General features: G+C 38.4%; 1 protein-coding gene across 1 annotated transcript; it reads right to left on the bottom strand.

The window, feature by feature from the left end:
- Nucleotides 1-539: 539 nt before the first annotated feature.
- LOC102913694 (acidic mammalian chitinase) lies at nucleotides 540-13,408 on the bottom strand. Its single transcript, XM_076573776.1, has 10 exons — nucleotides 13,387-13,408; nucleotides 12,083-12,284; nucleotides 8,349-8,405; nucleotides 7,490-7,655; nucleotides 3,511-3,635; nucleotides 3,211-3,334; nucleotides 2,745-2,930; nucleotides 1,805-1,924; nucleotides 1,577-1,718; nucleotides 540-877 (listed from the first exon to the last, which is right to left on the bottom strand). Exons 2-10 carry the CDS (start codon nucleotides 12,157-12,159, stop codon nucleotides 633-635), a joined length of 1,242 nt encoding a protein of 413 aa, XP_076429891.1. The 5' UTR covers nucleotides 12,160-12,284; nucleotides 13,387-13,408; the 3' UTR covers nucleotides 540-632.
- Between the last annotated feature and the right edge of the window lie 7,084 nt (nucleotides 13,409-20,492).

Raw genomic sequence — 20,492 nt, 5'->3', positions numbered from 1 at the left:
TATTTTCTGCATATTTTCTAGTTATGGGTCTTTGCATTAATTGCCACCTACTGCAGAACAAAGCATCTCTGATGAAGTTTTAGAGAGGCACTAAGTCAATTAGAGTCAGTTTGATACTCTTGATAAAGACACCTGTAACCCTTTTCACTAAGAAGGCACCCCAAGAAGAGTCCATGGCACATATCTAGCCACTGCTTCCAATTTTGGGCATGCTAGAACAGCACCAGATCCCCAGCAAGAGTGGGGAAAAGTCTTAAATTTCATCCCTCAGCAATGCAAGCAGCATTGCATATCCTACAGAGTCTCAGCAAACATCAAGTATTTTCCAGAGCCTAAGCCATCATGCAGGTGGACATGGACAGGTAGAAAAACATAAGGTTCTTGGCTCCACCATGTCATTACCTCTCTCTCTCTCTCTCTCTCTCTCTCTCTCTCTCTCTCTCTCTCTCTCTCCAGCCCATTTACAGCTGTTATTTCTAAATGGAGAAAAGTTTTCCACCAAATCATGAAAAATCAAGGACTCTCATGTTTTGGCTATCAGTTTTATTCCATAACTTTAGATGGAAACAAGATGTCTTTGACAAGAAGTAAAGGAGAGTGCAGAAAATTAGAGAAGAGGGACACAGTCAGGTTCATGGCCAGTTGCAGCAGCTACAGCTGGTATCAAAGACAAGGCCTGCCTGACAGTGCTGCTGGTATGTGACTCCATTGAGGCAATGCCAGAAGGCATTTTTGTCATCGGCCACAGGGTACAGACCATCAGCTTTGCCAGCACAGAATCCGCTGCCTTCAGAGCTCCCATCCCCACTTCCACTTCCACTTCCAGTTACTGGAGGAGAAGTCACTTGATCAGTAGGCAGATCAGGGACTGGGCAACCTGAAATGTACAAATAGAGAAAGTAGGTCTGCTGTGGCCGTGAACTTCATCCAGAAGTGAAGAAAACTAGGCACATCATTGCCAGGAAGGGATGCAATTAATTGCAGTCTCACAGCTGAAGAGACTCAAAGACAATTATATATCAGGAATTAATAAAAAGTTTTGATCCAGCCCAGCTCTCTATTTTTCTCTCTTTTGCCATCTAAGGCATTCAAGAAAGATGTAATTTGTACAAAAAGATATATTTAAGATCAGAGTATAAATACCTCTGAGAGAAAAATCTGGAAATGGTTAGGGAGGTTGAGACATTCCCTGAGTGATGGATATATAAGGGCACTGGAATGGCTTCCTGTTAATTATCCCCAGGAGCCTAAGCAAGGCATTGAATAAGACACATACATACAAACAAACACACAGATTTGTATGCTAAAGTTAAGCACAATTTCTGCAGACTCTTATAAACATTGAAGTCCTAGAAAATCTGATCCCACACACTCCAAAGTTAAGCCTCATTTCCCGTATTTCCTTAGAAATTGAGATTTAGGGAAGGTTGGTAGCTGCCTTTCACCTGGGCAAATACAATGAAATGGAATAGAAAGAGTGCCCCCCATGTAATGGGGGTGAGCATGTCAAGACTGCCTTTAAATTGATAAAGAGACATTAGTAACACACCCTCTGCATACTCATGCTGTCACTTACTTGCAGTGGGCACACCGAGGGCTTTATTCAGAGTAGAAGTCAGAGGGAATTTGCCCTGGTCACAGAAAGAGCCAGTGAAGTCATCAAGGTCAATGGCCCAGATCATGGCTCCTCCAAAATTGTTCTGCTTAAGCCACTGAGCCTATTTAAAGATAAAAGGTGTAAGGTTAATTTGATGTCCTCAGCCTTGGTGCTGTGGTGTTAGCAAATTCAAGGAGCTCACCTTACCTTGACACTGAAGCTCTTGACATTGTCATAGCCAACCCATTCATTGGCCTTATAGGCATAGGGCACTTCCTGAGGGGCATCCCAAACCTCAGTAGCTCCATTTCTCAGGAAGGTGCAAATCTTTAAACATTAAGAGATGTAAACACTTTAAATAGTCATCCCATGAAAGAGAGAAAACATTGATTTATTTCCTTTCATATCCTCACGGGGTTACCTCAATTTTGTAATTCAGTTTTCTTTGTAATGAAGAAAATTGAGTGTTTTCATATTTGTAGTAATGGGAGACAGGACCCAGGACTTATCTATTCTCAGTATATGCTCTATCACTGAGCTACATCACATCCCTAGTCTTTCTTTTTTAAGACAGAATATATATATATATATATATATATATATATATATATATATATATATATGGCTTTGAACTTAAAATCATACTGCTTCAGCTTCCTGATTGTTCAAAATAAAGGAATGAACAACCAAACCTGAGGAAATTTTTCATGAAAAATCATTGTACAGCATGATCCTACTTTGTTTCATTCTATGATACTAGAGATAAATCCAGGGCTGTGTCCCTTCTAGGTAAATGCTCTACCACTGAGCTACATTCTCAGATTGAGTTATTTGTCAAATTCTTACATTTTATCCATATTTTAGCACTAGAAATTGGGATTCCATAGTAGAATGAGAAATAAATTTATTTTATTTCTTTCTTGCTAACATAAATGTTCGTAATAGTATGATCTTCTGCTTGAAAGAATATTATTTGGATTAAATATAGAAGTATGTTATCCAAACACTTAAAGCACCAGGAGTGAACTGCTTATTATAGGTATGTACTAGGCAAAATGAACATTGAGATCCAGTAGATACTAAACTGAAGACTATGTACAACATTGGGTGTGAAATTTACAAAGCACTCTATAGCCAACCTACTGACCTCATAGTAGGCCCAGAACCCAGCCTGCCTGGTATAGGGCCCAGCAGGGCCAGCACCAGAAGTAGGAGCACCAATTCCAGTATTGGAGGGGTTGCTCAGGATGTAAGTATGTCCATATTCTGGGAATCCAACAATGAGCTTCTCAGCTGGGGCTCCATTGTTCTTCCAGTAATTCATGACATAATCCTGTAATGGCAGCAGGTTAGGCACAGGACCCAATGGTGAGTGTTTAATTACATTAGCTCCCTGTTTTAGCAGGCAAATTATATGATGTTCATAACCAATAGATGTATTTCTTGATATTTTCTTTTCAAAAACTTTAGATGAAATTATAGTTAATAAGACATGGACAGTAACTTAAGAAAATCTTTATCAAAACTGGACAGCTGCTGAACTTATGTAAATTTGAGGTCTTAATTTCCATATGATTTACCTCACTCCCAGTCTGCATTACATAGGTTCTTACCACATTAAGGAAGGAATTGCTGCCAATCTCAGTAGGGTAACTGTAGAGGGGACTGTTCTCTCCTGTGTAGCCATCCCAGGAGCCGTGGAGGTCATATGTCATGACATGGATGAAATCTAGGTACCTGATAGGTAGTAAGATTTAAAATCATTTCTGATAACTGTTTCTCACATCTATGCAGACAAAGACACCTTTTCCAAAGCAAGTGCACAAACAAGATCTTAGAACACAAGACACCTCTAGAATAAGCACAGTGCTTAAAATGGTTCCACAGAAGTTTAGGGTAAATGCATCACTTACTGGGAAAGTTCAGGGATCTCATAGCCAGCCTCGATGTTGGAAATGCCAGCAGCTACAGCTGCAGTAACCATCAACCTGGGCTTGTTGTTCTCAGCAGCCTCCTGCTCAAAAGCTTCACGAATTTCCTGTAGAATAAGGCAAGCATGTTTGAAGTTAATTTCAAATAGGAATATAAAATAAATGCATACTTGCATAGTGTCTTTCTTCTCCAAAGTACTTTCAACTATTTTGTCTGACTTTAGTCTATCAATAACTCAATAAAGTGAGTAGTACAGATGATATTAATTTTTAAAAATTATAACTATTCAATATGCATGGGAGTTGGAAATTTTCACTGGAGTCCCACAGAAAGTTAATGTCTGGGTTATGACCAGATCCAAGGTTCCAGATGACCAGTCACAGCTCACTTGTATCACATCATGTTGAAACTATCTCTGTGATGCCCTTTACCTAGATTTCAGTGGTATAGAAAGTTGCTTCCATACACCTTTCAACACTGACATATCATGCAATGTATTGATGAATTACCAAGTGGGGAAGGTGGTAATGGCTGAGTGACAGGTCCATTTCAGTACCAGATGTTAATTCACTTTATTCTGTGTGACTCTCATTTATTTGGAGTACTGAGTTGAGCTCTGATAATGGCATTATTTGGGTCACCAAAGGGCATTCTAGGGACACCTCTGAACATTGCTGTGTGAATTGTGATTGAAAAAAACTAAGATGTTTAACAGGAAGAAGAATTATAAAGCAAATTGTCATGTCTGTCTTCAAATGCTAAACTCAGATACTGTTGTGTCTGTAGTTTTATTCTCTGTCACTTCACTGAGCAGAACTGCAGCCAATGATTAGACATTATAATTTATGAAAATCATACTTCAACTAAGAGTAGGGATGCTATTTATGATCTTTGGAGCTATTCAACATAAACGAAAGTGAAGTCTGTGGAGATGTCTCAATGGTTAAAGTACTTCCCATGCAGGCAGAAGAACCTGAGTTTAACAGTTCAATTCCCACAGAACCCACATAAGAAATGCTTAAGCAACCAGGTGATGGTGGTGTATGCCTTTAATACCAGCACTCAGGAAGCAGAGCCAGGTGGATCTCTGAGAGTTCAAGGCCAGCCTGGTCTACTGAGCAAGATTCAGGACAAGCACCAAAACTACACAGAGAAAGCCTATCTTGGAAAAACAATGCTTACACAAAACAAAGTGGTGTATTTTTGTTAACCTTGGTGCTGAGGAAACTAAGACAGATAGATCCCCAGGGCTCACTGGACAGATGGCCTATACTACTCCATGATTTTTAGGTTACTGAGAAACTGACTCAAAAATCAAGGTGGACAGTGTCTGAGAAATGACACTTCACATACACGTGCACCTGAAACATATATACAACCTATACATACACACACATAAAATGTTCATGCTCATGTGTGTGACCTCAGATACCAGTCCTCACCTTCCACTTTCTTTGAGGCACTATCCCTTTTGCTCTTTGCTACTGTGTATGTCAGACTAGCTGGTCCAAGTGCTTCCGGGGATGCTCCTGTCTCTTCCTCCCATCTCTATAGGAGCCCTGGGATTACAGATGTGCATTACTGCATCTGGCCTTTATGTGGGCTCTGGAAATTTGAACCCAGGTTCTCATGCTTTGGAGAAAATACTTTACCTGATGAGGTATCTCACTAGCCCAATATTGAAGTTATTCTGAAGCCAGCTGATAACTTGATTGTAAATGGCCATCTTCCTGTCCCAACCACTTGCTCCCAAATAACAGACACAGAGGCTTAATATTATTACTCAGCTGATAGATCAGGATTGTCACTAGCTAACTCTTATACTTAAATCAATAAATAATTACTATCTATGTTTAGCCATGTCGCTTGGTACCTTTTCTCAGTACAACATTATCATCTTGCTTCTCTCCAGTGACTCTGACTCTGCTCTTCCTCTTCTGAGAATTCTCCTAGTCTGGCTCTCATGCTCGATTTCTTCCTGCCCAGCTATCAGACTACCAGCTTCTTATTAGCAAATGGGAGTAATACATATTCATAGTGTAGAAAAGGATTGTTCCAAATCACCTGATATATGAATCCATGCAGAAAATAATCTACCATAGAAGAAAGTCTGAAACCCATGTTGTAGTAAGGTCACTGAGAGGTCAGAAAATGGACAGGATATTTTCACAAACTTGGTTCAGAAATTTCAAAAAGAAAAATCTTGCCTCCAGCCAAACTCTTAACTGGAAGTGCCAAACAAAACCACAATACTGTCTCACCCTAGACCAGCAACCAAAATCTCTGCTACTACAGAACTGTGAACAACCAGGACTACCTTAGCTTTTGTGTCCCTCAATTTTACAGGCTTGATTTGCCTGGAAAAGATTATATATATTATATATACCAGAAAATGACGTGTTTAGCAGGTTCATAGTCTGGACTTCACTCATTCGCATTGTGGAAACTAAACACCCAGAAGCTGAATGCTAAGATATTTATCCTTGTGCAACAAATACTTCTCCAAAACAGAGACAGTTTCAACATGGAGCCCACTTTGTTGTACTGTTTGTGAAGCTCTCATCAGTGTTTCCCCTTCCAATGTACTCAATAAACATGTTTTCTTACTGTTGTAGTATAAATGTTCAATTTATTCACTACCAATTCCTTCCCTAATTTGACCAACACCATAGCTATTGCTTTTATCATTTGTTTTTCCTTGGCAATCATATACCCTTGCTGATAAGTTCTGTGGTGTTCTTTGCTATGCCCTCCAGGTTGGCATCCACTCAGTTCCTTTCAGTTATTCCAGTTATGTCACACTCATATTCAAAGCTAACAAAGAGTCCTCTGTTTATGCGCCCTGTCTGTACGAGCTGCACTACAATGAAATTAGTCTTCAAAATCAGAAAACTAGGAATTCTTTCTACTTCAAACCCAATTCCTACTGATATTTGTTCTCTTTATGTATCTATGTATATTCTCTCCTTTCACCAGTGTTAGGGCCACTACTGGGACCTTGTTCACCTCTTGCTTAACTTACTTCATTGATTTCCTACTGCATCCTGCTTCTGTACACCTAATTCATGATTCATAGTTAATCCAAAAATAACCATTCCAAAATAGGCAAGGTTGGTCATATTTATCGGTTCATGAAATCTTTCAGCGATCTCCATTGTCCTTAGGTAAGTTCAAAATTCTTTAACTTAATATGAAGGTCTCTGCATGATATGATTCATGCCACCTATTTGTTCTCATGGCTTTAAAACTCGTTCCTCACTTGCACACACAAATCTGTCTTCTTTGTGTCATCTCCATCCTCACTGAGTTGAATAACAGCAAGTTCTCTCAGTGAGATCCAGCACCACTTTACCTAGAAAGTTCCTTGTGACGTTGCCCAAGAGCAGAATTAGGTAACTGCTCATTTGATTTTGGATTCTGTAGACCATGCATCTATCTAAATGTATCACAGCATTTATCAAAATGTGCTAGAGTTGTTGCTTATGCTTCATTCCTCAGATGTGTGTTCTTGAAAGCCAAGATTCTGCCTTAGCTTTGGTTTTGACTTTTACCAAATAACTGGCACAGAGTGTAGATTACTCAATAACAGTAGACAGTTTTGTACAATGACTCAGTGACAGATACACTGGTATTTATGACACTTACTAGCTGTGTGATGTCCAAACTACTTACATGTTTTCAGTACCTTAGTTACTTTTCTATAAAATGAAGACCATAATGCTTAATGAACGTATATCATAGAATAAATGTTAAGATGAAATAAATTGTGGTTCTAAAAACAACATATAGAGCAATTTCCAATATATAGCTTGTTCAAGGAATGCATGGTATCTAAGAACCTTTACTATGCTAAGGTTCCATAATTCTAAAGTCATGTTTGGTGTGTACAAGCATCCAGTTGTCTTTGGGAAAACAGGCTTTGAATCTTATAGGGATAGCACCTCTTCCTGCTTTCCTCACCTTCACAAGGACAGTGAAGAGATGCTTGTCCTGAGGAGGGCTCCCACGAGAGCCTGGGTATTCCCAGTCCAGGTCCAATCCATCAAACCCGTACTGGCGCAGGAATTTGATGACTGAAGTGATGAAGGTCTGGCGGTTCTGAGAAGTGGAGACCATGGCAGTGAAACTGAGGGAAACCAAAGTAAGGCAGAGTAAGGTCTTGGTGTTCTTTATACACTGGAATAAAAACAATTTACTCTTCAGTTTCTGCCTCACAGTCCTTTTCCAGGACCTGGACAAGGGTTAATGCAAGTTTCAGGGTTTTCCTGGTCTCTCTTTGCAATCACTACTCTTGCCACCCAAGTATCTTAGCATTCACTTTATCTTATTATTCTTCCCCACTTGCAACTCAGATGTTTATTCCAAATGCCCTTGTTGTTTTGAATGCCCTACAAACTTAATTCACAGACAATATTGAGTCTTCAAATATGCCCCCAGGTCATGTGTACTCAAGTAAGTCTTGTTGGTATATGTGGTCTCCTTTTCCTTTCTTAGGAAGACAGACAAAAGATATACACAACCTTTATCAGACCTTGTGCCCTCCATATACTTTATGAAGAGGCTTTTTTTTGAAGCAAGCAACTAAAGCTCAGAGGATGGCATCCTAAAACAGCCATCCAAATTTAGCCCTGTGAAAGCCACAATAATCCTAAAGTTTTCTAATAGGTATTAATTATTTTGCATGATAATTTATTAAGTCAGATATTAATTTAGTAGGCATCCTTAATACCCATCTGGAGTTTTGAAGTCTAAAAGTACAAGGATCATGCTGGGCTACAGTGCTTTTTAGTGAGCATTTGGCTTTCTAAAGAGAACTTACGGTGCAGTTCCAAAGTTCCAGCCTCCAATGGCCAAGAGGGTTTTCAATTCGCTGTTCCTTTAGAACAAAAGATAAACAGAAATTTTAAAATCCATGCGTTCTGCCATTTAAAATATGATTGCTGTTTATAGTATTGGGCATGCTCAAATTATTCAGAGCAAGGTTGATGTTACACTATCTACTGTAGAGCAATTTGAGCTATTGTCTTCCACTACTGAAACTTTCTTTACAGAAGCACTTTACATTATCAACATAATTGAAGTCAGGGCCACTCAGAGAAATCAGAATTATACAGCCGTTTGGCTTTATTGACTTGTACTAGCAATATTTGTACTACACATAGCTTAAAAATATAATTACCTCATTGCCATTTCATCAGATAACGTGTTGAATGTTACTAAAGTGTTATTACTTCATTACCTTCTATAATAACTAATATAAATCAATTGGTTTGCCATTACACACATACCTGGGAATTGGGGTTATGAAATGTCTGTTTCCATAAGAATTAAGCACAAAGGTTATGAGAGGACATGAAAATTCTAGCTTTATTTTCATTTCCCCTAAGATTCTGACATTACTTTAGGGCAGTGGTTCTCAGCCTTCCTAATGCTGTGACCCTTTAATACAGTTCCTCATGTTGTGGTGATGCCCAACCATAAAATTATTTTGTTGCTACTTCATAGCTGTAATTTTGTTATTATAAATTACAATGAAAATATCTGATATTTCTGATGGTCTCATGGGACCCCTGTGAAAGGGTCATTCAACCCCCTAAGAGATAAGAACTCACAGGTTGAAAACTGTTGCTTTAGGGTGAGGAGAGGCATTTTATCAAGGGACACATGTAATTTTGATGCATATAACCAATGGCTGGAGAAGTTGCTCAGTCATTAGGAGAACACATTGCTATTGTAAAGAACCAAAGTTCAGTTCCCAGCACCCACATCAGGTGACTCACAACCCAACTACCTGTAATTCCAACTCCAGGGGATCCAATGCCATCTTTTTGACTTCTGAATTCACATACACTTGGCTACTTGGCTAAATATAGACACACACATGCACAAAAATAAAAATAAAAATTTTTAAGGAAACAAAGAGAATTCTATCAAAATACAGAAAACCCATCTAATTCTTGACCTCAAAACATGTCTAATTTTAAAATCCTCTGTTCCTTGTTTTCTCTTGGAGTGAGCCAAGATGATGTGAAGTTTCCTGGGTCATTATAAAAAGACAGAAAAAAGAAAAATCATCTCTCTCACACACACACACACACACACACACACACACTTTTAAATGTTTTATTAATTTAATTTTATTTCATTTATTTAAATTAAAATAATTCAGTGTTTTAATGTAATATATACTAATATTGACTGCAGCAGAAAATATGAAAAGTTGTCTACATCTTTGCTATTTGAAGTGAGGCTCCTGGACCAGAAATATCACCCTCATGTGGCAGAACTTAATAAACAAACAGAAGAATTCATTTGAACCCTTCTCTCTTATATTAAAAAAAAACTAAGGTGTATTGATGAGCTAAATATAAGACTCAAAATTATAAAACTAAAAACTACTAGAGAAAAATCAGGGAACATGGGGATAGTTCCATGATAGACTCACAAAGCAGTGATCTCTTTGTGGGAGGGTGGGTAGTATGACTGGAAACGTGAGTAGCAAATGCAAAATGGACAGTAGAATTACATCAAATTAAAGCCACTGCATAGCAAAGGAATAAAGGAAACAGAGAAAGGACACAACATGCACATCACAGGGTTTGCAGTTGGGTGATATTGATGGTTACTTTTCTTTTCTGGTAGCATGCAGAGTACCTTCCAGCATCATGAGTGATAGGCAGTAGGGGTGAAGTTTCTAGCTGGGCACCAGCTCAATTTCTCCATATTTGATGATATAAGTGAATTCTGTCTTCAGAAACAGGGCCTTACTATCAGGTTGCAGAGAATAAGCAACAGCCTTGGCAACAGCCTAGGATTGAGGGGGTTGATAGCGAACTCCTTTGGTCAGTGATTTAATATGATAGAACCCACTCCTGGCACTTTAGGTTTTATTTGGTAGCATAAGATGTCAAATTGGAACACTGTATCAACCATCATTTGGTGACTCCTTCTAAATTCTTCATATATTCTCTGTGTTCCCCAAGACCCAATCCCACAGTCTCTTCCCAGAACTGCACCAGAACACCAGCTGCATCCCCCTCCACTGCTCACATCTCCTCTGGACCACACAGACCATCTCCTCCTAACCTCTCTCCCCCAACTCATTGCTGTATCCTAGCTGCCAACTCGAGCAGGCACACCTTCTAAACCACAGGCTGAATCTGCCCAAAAACCAAGTAGACTGCCTGCAGACGTCTTGTCTCTCTGCTCCCCCAGAACTAACCCTACAGTCTCATCCCTAGCACTGCACCAAAATACATAAAACCAATGACTCAGGTAGATAATAGCACTTCCATATTCATTGTAGCATTATTCTTAGTTATCCAAGGTACATAATCATTGTAACTGTTCATCAAATAATGAACCTTTTAAAAGTATGTGCTATTACATGCAATGAATTATATCATTCAATCTTAAAAAGAATGAAATCTGTCTTGTAACAATATTTTAAACCTAGAAGACAACATGTTACCTAAAATTAACAGTGCATAAAATAACAAATAGCACAGGATCTCACTTATAAGCAGAATCTAAATATATTTGAACTCATAAGAGTAGATGGTAGAATTTTTATCTTTTCCCTTTTATTGAAAATATTCTTTTCTCATACAATATCCTGATTATTGTTTTTCCTCTCTCTATTACTTCCAGTTCCTTTCCTTCTCTTCCCCCCTCTGTATCCACTCTCTTTCTGTCTCTTATTAGGAAAGAACAGGCTTCTAAGGGGTAGTTAAACATGACAAAATAAAATATAATAAGATGATGCAAAAACTATCATATTGAAGTTATCATGTTTAAGCAGAAGAAGGGAAGATTAAAGAGATGTTGGCCAATAAATACAAACCTTTAGTGAGATAGGAAGAATGAGTTCAAGATCTTATCTCTACAATATAGTATCTACAGTTCTTAGTACTGTACAGTATTTTGAAAATCATTGGAAGTACATTTAAATTGCTTTATGATTAAAATGTGTGTAAGATAATGTATTTGCTAATTTTCACATGAACCATTCACAGTTTGTATTTATTTTAGAACATCAATAAACACATGCATTTGTATCAACAAGAAATAAAAAGAACCTGTCTGTTCACAGGTTCTTGGTCCTGATAGTGATGTAATGTATGAGTTTCATCATGTGGAGCAGGGCATAAATCAATGAGGGAATAATTACAGTAGAGAGGGTAGAAATACTGTAAGAAACAGAGACAGTTCACTACAATAAAAGTGTTTTTCCAGACACAACAGAGAAGTTGCACATATGAATTCACTGCAGTTGGAACAGCAGCATGTACAAGATATCCAAAATATCAAACCAGACAAATTACATCAGGAAAAGGGAAAGTGAGCATGAGGTTGCATCCTTACCTGAAGAATTAGTGCCAAATGAGAACCTCTGAGAGAGTCAGTTTTCCTTAAGGTGGGACTCCAATAGGTAAACCATATTCCAGTGGATTCCCACACACTCAAGGATATATGGACATCTTCAGAAGCACTGGTGTTTGGCAACTACTGGTCCAAAAGATACCAAGTTAGATATTGATCCCTTTCTTTTACCTGTTTTTCAGGCCATTGAAAGCTTTGTAGAGTTCAATGTCATTCCATTCTATGGTAGTGATCTCATTGTTCCGCATCCCAGCAAAGGCATAGATCAGGTGAGTGCACAGGCAAGGGTCAATGTCATCAGGTGTGAATCGCCCCAAGCCTGGCCGATACTGGGCCCAGTTGGTGAAGTAGCATACCAGATTGTAGGTAGACCCTGTGGTGGTTAGAAATAAGTATGATGGTCTGGTGTAGATATCACTGAACTATGATAAAAGTTTGGGCTTTACTTCTATTTCTCTCCCCACCTCATAAGACTGATCTCCAGGTGGAGATGACCGGTGTGAGCACACTTATAGATAAGTCAAGAGAAGCTACAGATTCATTTTGAGAGCTTGGAAAAGCTTAGGTTTTTTCTAAGACAAAATGCTCATAGTTCTTGAGGCCCAGTGGTCCCGTGAAGTTCAATGGATGAGCATTTAAAAGCTTTTAGGTGAGCCAGGCAGTGATGGCACATGCCTTTAATCCCAGCACTTGGGAGGCAGAGCCAGGTGGATCTCTGTGAGTTTGAGGGCAACCTGGGCTACACAGTGACTTCCAAGAAAGGCCCAAAGCTACACAGAGAAACCCTGTCTCAAAAAACAAAAAAAAAAGGTTTTAGTTAGTCAAGCTATAGAGAATAGCAGTAACAGCTGACCTGTATTGGAGAAATTAGATCAAAGCTGGAATGGCTACCCACTACAGACCTGAAACTCTACTCCCCCAAAAAACAAACCCACCTCTCTAATATGTTTTATTTCTTGTTACATTTTTCCAAATAGAGTAACATTGAGGTGTTGCTGGATATTTGTACACTGTCTGAACATGTGTCACTGTGATTGGTTTAATAAAAAGTTGAATAGCTAATACCTAGGCAAGAGAAGAAACACAGGACTTCTAGGCAGAGAGAGGAACTCAGAGGGTTAGAATCTAGGTGCGAGAGGCACCAGTGAGATGTGGAACAAGCCAGGCATCCAGAATGGGAGAGAGATAAAAGTCACATAATAGAATGTAGATTAATTTTTTTAAAAAGTCAATTTAAGTTATAGAGCCAGTTGTGAGCAAGCCTAAGTTAAAGTCCAAGCTTCCATAATTAATAATAAGTCTTGCTGTCATTATTGGGGAGCTAGTGGTCCCATAAAAAAAGAAAGTCCAACTTCACCAGGGTGTATTTTGACTTAAATATATTAATCAGACAATTGCTTTATGGAAATTCGGATATTTGAGTTTATGGTAGGTAATTGTTTTGTCAACTGTAAAACATGGAATTAGGGACTTACCCAGATGAGCATTCAGCAGAAGGGCCAGACCTAGTAAGAGAAAATACATATTTATTCTGTACCAGCTGCCTAAATTCACTCAGATATAACCCTAGAGCCTTATGGTCCATCCTGCTTATTGTGTGCTGTGACAGCCAAAGTTCAACTTTGCACTTGTGTAAAGGAGTCATCTTTTCAGTAAACATTCTTTGATCTACACTTTACCAGTTGGTCAAAATGGCCATTAACCTTTTCTACATTCTGTGTCATAAATTTTTGTAAGTGTGAAGTCTACTAACTATGAAGTAGGGATGATTGACTCCAAATTCACTGCACTCAGTGACCACACAATCAGATGTGTCTCCATACCCAGAGCTGATATGAACTCAGTACTTCAACATATAAGGCATCCTCTAAAGCAGACTCAAGCTACAGGAATATGTTGGAAGCATTGTAGTGGGTAGCTGTTGTGTCTATGATCTTGAAGCACTGCCCCTAGAGATGCAACAGGTAACAGTTTCACCTGCCTATGAACTTGAAGTATGTGCCCCTGGAATGTGGCCTTACAGACCCTTAAGACTTGAGATTCACTAGGCATCATTTTCTTTGCTTCATCATGGGACTTGGATGTGGGACTGATACAGGCAGTCAGAACAGCATTCTAGAACTTGTATAAATTCTGTTCTGTTCTGTACAGTGAGTTTTTGCCCTTAATAAGCCCTTTGCCCATTAAAAAGACGCTACAGATTTCTCATTATAGCTGGTGCCCCGACGTGGTAGGCCATCCACAACCTTTATCCATGCAGATAAGCTTCCATATGAAATAGCCTCCTACCCCTGCCAGCTCAGATCCTCCCCACAGACTCTGAGCAGCCCGGGCAATCTGCTACGTACTAGCAGCAGCTCAGATTCCATCCTTGTAGACCAAATATCCCTGCTTTCATGCCTTTTGCCACTGCCACCAGGTCCCTAACTGGACCCTTCCTCCTGAACCAGGTCTCAGGTAGCAGCATAGATGCCATTGTCCCATCACTACTGCCTTGTACTGCAACCACAGCTGCTGGGGAGGGAGAACGGTGCAAGTGAGAGAGTGACCAAGTGAGCACGCCTTCGCAGCAGCCCTACCCCCTTAGACAGCACCTCTGGTCTGCTTCATTGCCCCTTGGTACCCTCCTGCAACTGTCCTACTGTCCTACCACTGGCACTGAATCCCTGCCCATGACCGCTGCCACCATCCTACATGTAGCACACATGTGCAACCAGCCCCATAGCATCTCCAATCAGACAGGCAGCTCCTGACAGGTGCACATGCTTGAGCACTTCCAGCCCATTGGTGTATTCCCTTATTGGTATATATAATCTGTTGTGGTCCCAGCAACCCTACCTAGTACTCAGGGGTTTGCTTGGGTGAGTCCTTCAACCACAGGAGCCCATTCAGATAGCCTGAGTCAGTTTGAACAGACCTGCTTTGGAGCTGTATCTCCAACACCTGCTGGCCAAATACTGTTACTACACCTAAAAACCATCAAAAGATCTGGGCTATCTGAAACACAAGGACAATTAGGACCATCTCTAAGGGGTAAAATTTTAATTACTCAATAATTTTACCCCTTAAACTGATTAACAAACAAATTAATAAAAGTTTTCTTTACATATTTTGAATATTTCTCACACCATCGCCAATAATATCACCACTCAGGAATTTAAAAACTTCTTTGTACTATAAGTGAAAGTTTACAAGACATATATGACCTTTCTGGGTATACAATGTTCACCATAATCGCATTTAGCATAGTGATTCATATTATAGCTTTGAAAAATTGGCTTAATAACAATACCAAAAATGAGACATTAATGGGACTGATACAGACTTTGCAAAGTGGTAATGAGGACTTAAACAAATGGATTCTTTCTCTGGAATCTGCTAATTTACCACAAGAACTTCGTTCAGTCTGATAACAATAACTGGACAACAAATTTAATTGTATTTATAAAAAATACAAATACTTAATGGATAAAACAATAAACCTTCAGAGCAATCTTAATGCCATCCAGATAATTTCTAAGGGGGGGAGATCATCGCTAATTGATAGAATAGTCTTTAGAATCATATGTTTCAGATGAACATAAAAAAAATGTATGATTCCATGAAATCTCTACAATCCTTCACAACAGAGGAGGTTCAAACACTACAAAGGGTGGTAGTTAATTGATTTCAAGCCCTAGAGGAGTCTATCAGGAAGGATAATAAGGAAACTAATAAGAAGGTCAAAGCCATACAAATCATAGCATCAACAGATGGCTTTCATAAAATGGCTTATTCACTGTCCATGAGAAGCCAGCAGATGATAAACATCCTAAGGAATATGTGTAATATATCTGGCAACCAATTCATATGAGAGATTTAAAACACATTAAGGAGGCTGTGGTTACCTAAGGTCAAAAGATGTTAAGTACATGGTCTTCTAAAAGTAGAATCACACCAGATGACTGGAATCAGTTTCAGCTGCATTAGAATACAGCCAGCAGTTACAATAGAAAAGCTGGTTGAGAGAAGAGACTTAAGCCATTGAACAGCAAGGTAAGATTAGAGGTTTTGAGTTCTCCCAAGATCAAATTCTTGGTGAGGGTGGTTTCACTGATACAAATGTACAATCTACCTTTGGTGAGAATACTTTATCCCTATGCTGTACAGCAGCTTTAAATGCTTGGGGGTAGGGAGAATTCCAGAACCAGGGAAACCAACTGAGATATATATAAAGGTTTTCCAGGGGCCCAAAGAACTGTTTACTGATTTTTTGCAAAGACTGGCCAAGGCTATACACAAGGCAGTATCTGACCAAGAATTAAGACAAATATTAACTCAGTCTTTGGCTTTTGATAATGCTAATAAAGAATGCAAAAGAACACTTACACCTTTAAAGCTCAGATTAACATCTTTAGAGGAATGGATTCAGTACAAAAATAGTATTGAGTCTCTTAATTATGGTAATGAGGCTTGGATAGGAGAGGCGATTTCCAAAGGTGGAAGGAGGCATCAAACTGCCAAATATTTTAACTGTGGTACACCAGGTCATATAAGAAAAAATTGTACACAGGGTGTTCCTAGAAGCAATGCTTCCTCTAGAAATAACCCAAACAGGAGACCCCAATATTCTGTATTATGCAGAAGATATGGCAAAGGTTAACATTGGACCAATGAATACACAAATCAAAAAGAGACATATGAGACAACCCTTTACTAGTGGGAAATGCCTCAAGGGGCCAACTTGCAGGCCCCCAAATGAAACATGGTACAAACATTTCCAGCCACTGTGGAGGAAATTCCTCCCTAGGAGAATTAAATAACCCAATGTCTAATATAAATAATAATACTGCACTGGACAATAGAACAGCCTTGATAGATGGATCAAAAATTACAAAAAAAAAACACCATAAAATGAATATTTTGGCAGACTTCCATAAATGAACAAAGACCAAAGCTTAGAGTACAAATTAATAACATTGTTCTGGAAGGTCTGGTAGACACAGGTGTGGATGCAACTATAATTACACCAAAATCATGTCATCTGAATTGGCCTCTTAAAAAGGTAGATGTCCAATTTCTAGGGATTAGAACCTTAACTCAGGTAAAACAAAGTTTGAGATAGGTTGAATGCATAGGGCCTGAAGGACAGAGAGGAAGACTAAAGCCATATGTGGTTAATGTAGCAGTGAATCTTTGGGGCTGAGATCTGTTATAGCAATGGAATAGCCAGATTAAAATTCCTCCAGTCTCACAAGTGAAATATAGATCAATTCATGTTTCTAGGAATAATATTATAAAATGCTATAAAAAACAGCCACCAACCATTCAAGCTGTACATAAACAGAGCACAGCTGCTGTTAAGCTTTTCAAAGTACCAATGGTCCTATCTTTAAAATGGCTAACTGATAAACCTGTCTGGTTTGCTCAGTGGCCTATGCCATAAGAGAAACTACAAGCTTTAGAACAGATGGTTCAGGAACAGTTAAATTCTCAACATATTGAAAAATCTACCAGCCTTTTGAATTATTCTGTATTTGTTATTAAAAAGAAATTTTGTAAATGAAGAATGCTGATGTATCTCACAGCCATAAATAATTAATAATTCAGTCTATGGGCTCCCTAAAGAATGGGATACCCTTGCCTTATCTGTTAGCCAAAGAATGACCTATTACAGTTATTGACTTAAAAGACTGTTTCTTCACCATACATATATAAAAAAGAATAGAGAAAAATTTGCCTTCACAGTACCTAATTATAATAATTCACAGCCAGTCAAGAGATATCAATGGAATGTCCTCCCATGGGTAATGTTAAATGGCTCTACCCTGCGCCAATATTTTGTGAAAAAAATATTGGAAATGATCCATGCAAAATTTCCACAATCTATAATTTACCATTATATGGATGGTATCTTGTTAGCTGATCCAATGTTAGATATCTTACAAATCATGTTTGAATAAGTGAAGAAAGTTCTGCCTTCCTGGGATTACAAATCCCCCCCCAAAAAAAATACAAAGAGCAGACTATTAATTACTTAGGATATAAGATCAATCTACAAAAAATTTAGACCCCAAAAGGTACAACTCAGGAAAGACTGACTACAGACTCTTAATAATTTTTAAAAAATGTTAGAAAGCATTTCCAACTTACACACTATCATTGGAATACCTAAAGATGGACTAGTAAATTTAGCCAAAACCCTAAAAGGGGACAAGGACTTAAATAATACAAAAGAATTATCAGTTGAAGCTAGGAAGGAATTGGCTCTAGTAGAAAAGAAAATGTGAGAGGTACATATGGATCATGTGAATCCAGAATTTAACTGCATTCTGGTCATATTTCCCCTCTAGACACTTCTTCACAGGGATTTTGATGCAGAAGGAAGATATTATATTGGAATGGATATTTCTACCACATAAACCAAGTAAGAAGTTGAAGACTATGGGGAAAAGATCTCTGATTTGATTCTAAAAGGAAAATTAAGACTACGTCAGTTGACAGGAATGGACCCAGCAGAAATTGTAGTACCTTTAACTAATGAGGAAATTTCCTCTTTATGGAAAGATAGTGAATACTGGCAAAGAGCATGCAGTAACTTTTTGGAAGAGATTAACAATTGTCAGACCAAAAACAAGAGAAGATAATTCATAAAAAGAAGTGAATGGGTCCTTTCTCACAATGTACAGCAAAAACCAATTTCTGGAGTTCCCACATTCTATATTGATGCAAATAAATCAAGAAGGCAAGATATAAATCATGAGGTTTAAGTAAAGTTGTTCAAAGCCCTTACAATTCTGTACAAAATCCAGAACTGAATGCCATTCTTATGGTAATAATGGACTTCAAAGAACCTCTCAGTATAGTTACTAACTCTCAACATGCAGTTATTTTACATACTGAAACTGCTGAATTTATTCCTGATAATATAGAATTAACTTCACTATTTATACAATAATAGGAAATCATCAGAAATAGGAAACATCATATATATATATATATTACACATCAGATTTCATACAAGTCTGCCAGGTCCTCTAGCACAAGGTAATGATGAGGTTGATCAGTTATTAATAAGTAATGTGCTAGAAACCTCAGAATTTCATAAGAAATATCACGTAAATAGCAAAAGTTTGAAGAAGGACTTTTCCATCACTTGGCAACAAGCCAAGGAAATTGTAAAAAAAAAAAAAAGTCCTACTTGCTCCTTCTATAACCAAACTCCATTACTTGTAGGAAGCAATCTTAAAGGTATATAAAGGAATAAAATTTGGAAGCTGGATATATTTCATTTTGCAGAATTTAGAAGATTAAAATATGTGCACCATACCATTGACACCTATTCAGGATTTCAATGGGCAACAGCTCTGAAAAGTCTGATTCTGTAATTACATACCTATTAGAAGTTATGGCCATCATGGAAAAAAACTGTACAAATTAAGACTGACAATTCCCCATCATGTGTCTCAAAATGAGACAGCTTTTTGCTTATTACAATATATGACACATTACAGGTATACCACACAATCCCACGGGCAAGCAGAGATTCTGTTGCCCCCTAAATAGCAGGAAGCAATTCTAAGAAAATGGCGCCTCTGTCCCAAAAGTTTCATTTTTCTTGGGGTTATGGATAAATAGTTATAGGGTTGGGGGTGAAACAATAAAATTTAGACTCAGTATTCTCCTTAAGAAAAGAAAAAGGGTCAGGTGGCGGTGGCACACACCTTTAATCCCAGCACTCGGGGAGGCAGATCTCCGTGAGTTCAAGGCCAGCCTGGTCTACAGAACGAGATACAGGACATGCACCAAAACTACACGGAGAAACCCTCTCTCAAAAAAAAATGTGGACTATCTATTGAGAAGGAATATAGATTGCCAACTTTTTAGCCAGGCAGTGGTGGCACAGGCCTTTAATCCCAGCACTCAGGAGGCAGAGGCAGGTGGATCTCTGAGAGTTCGAGGCCAGCCTGGGCTACCAAGTGAGTTCCAGGAAAGGTGCAAAGCTACACAGAGAAACCCTGTCTCAAAAAGCAAAAAAAAAGAAAGAAAGAAAAAGAAAAGAAAGAAAGAAAAGAAAAAGGGAAATGGATAGGTATAGTATATTAAGGTAGATTATTGTATATACTAATAAACTAATTTAGTAAAATATCAGCTTTAGATAAATTGCACTGAGATGTGTTCCAGAAGGTGTATCAATTCTGCTCTGTAAAGTTTTTTCCCCTTAAAAAATCCTTTGCCCTTTAAACAGACTCTGTGAATTTCTCACTACAAAGCATCTTCAGAGAAATTTTGCTAGAAGAGGTATTATGTAAGCCTCCAAATGCTTCTACTTGGCTTCAACAGAGCACTTTCTCTTAGGTGTTATTTTACTCTATAGCCCAGTCTAGCCTGGAGAACCTTCTGCCTGTGCCACTTGAGTACTGAGACCACAAGCTTGAATCACTGTCAAGAGAACTGGGCCACTGCTTTATATATATATTGGGCTTCAGTGTCACTTTGAAAAGGTTTTAAAGAATAACAAAATTTCAAAATCACAAATTTAGAGCAGCTATCAAGTTTTGGGTGAGAATTGGCTCTAAACAACTACTTCATCAGCCACTTT

The sequence above is a fragment of the Peromyscus maniculatus genome, chromosome 6 (genome assembly GCF_049852395.1).
Source record: "Peromyscus maniculatus bairdii isolate BWxNUB_F1_BW_parent chromosome 6, HU_Pman_BW_mat_3.1, whole genome shotgun sequence".
NCBI lineage: Eukaryota > Metazoa > Chordata > Mammalia > Rodentia > Cricetidae > Peromyscus > Peromyscus maniculatus.
This window is presented reverse-complemented; position numbering and strand designations above follow the sequence as displayed.

Excerpts from the sequence above, each read along its gene's own strand:
- LOC102913694 (XM_076573776.1), bottom strand. The coding sequence starts at position 12,159 with ATGCGGAACAATGAGATCACTACCATAGAATGGAATGACATTGAACTC. Across the intron at positions 7,656-8,348 it reads TGGAACTTTGGAACTGCACC|TTTCACTGCCATGGTCTCCA; the intron begins GTAAGTTCTCTT and ends GGTTTCCCTCAG. Across the intron at positions 3,335-3,510 it reads GAGATCCCTGAACTTTCCCA|GTACCTAGATTTCATCCATG; the intron begins GTAAGTGATGCA and ends ACTACCTATCAG.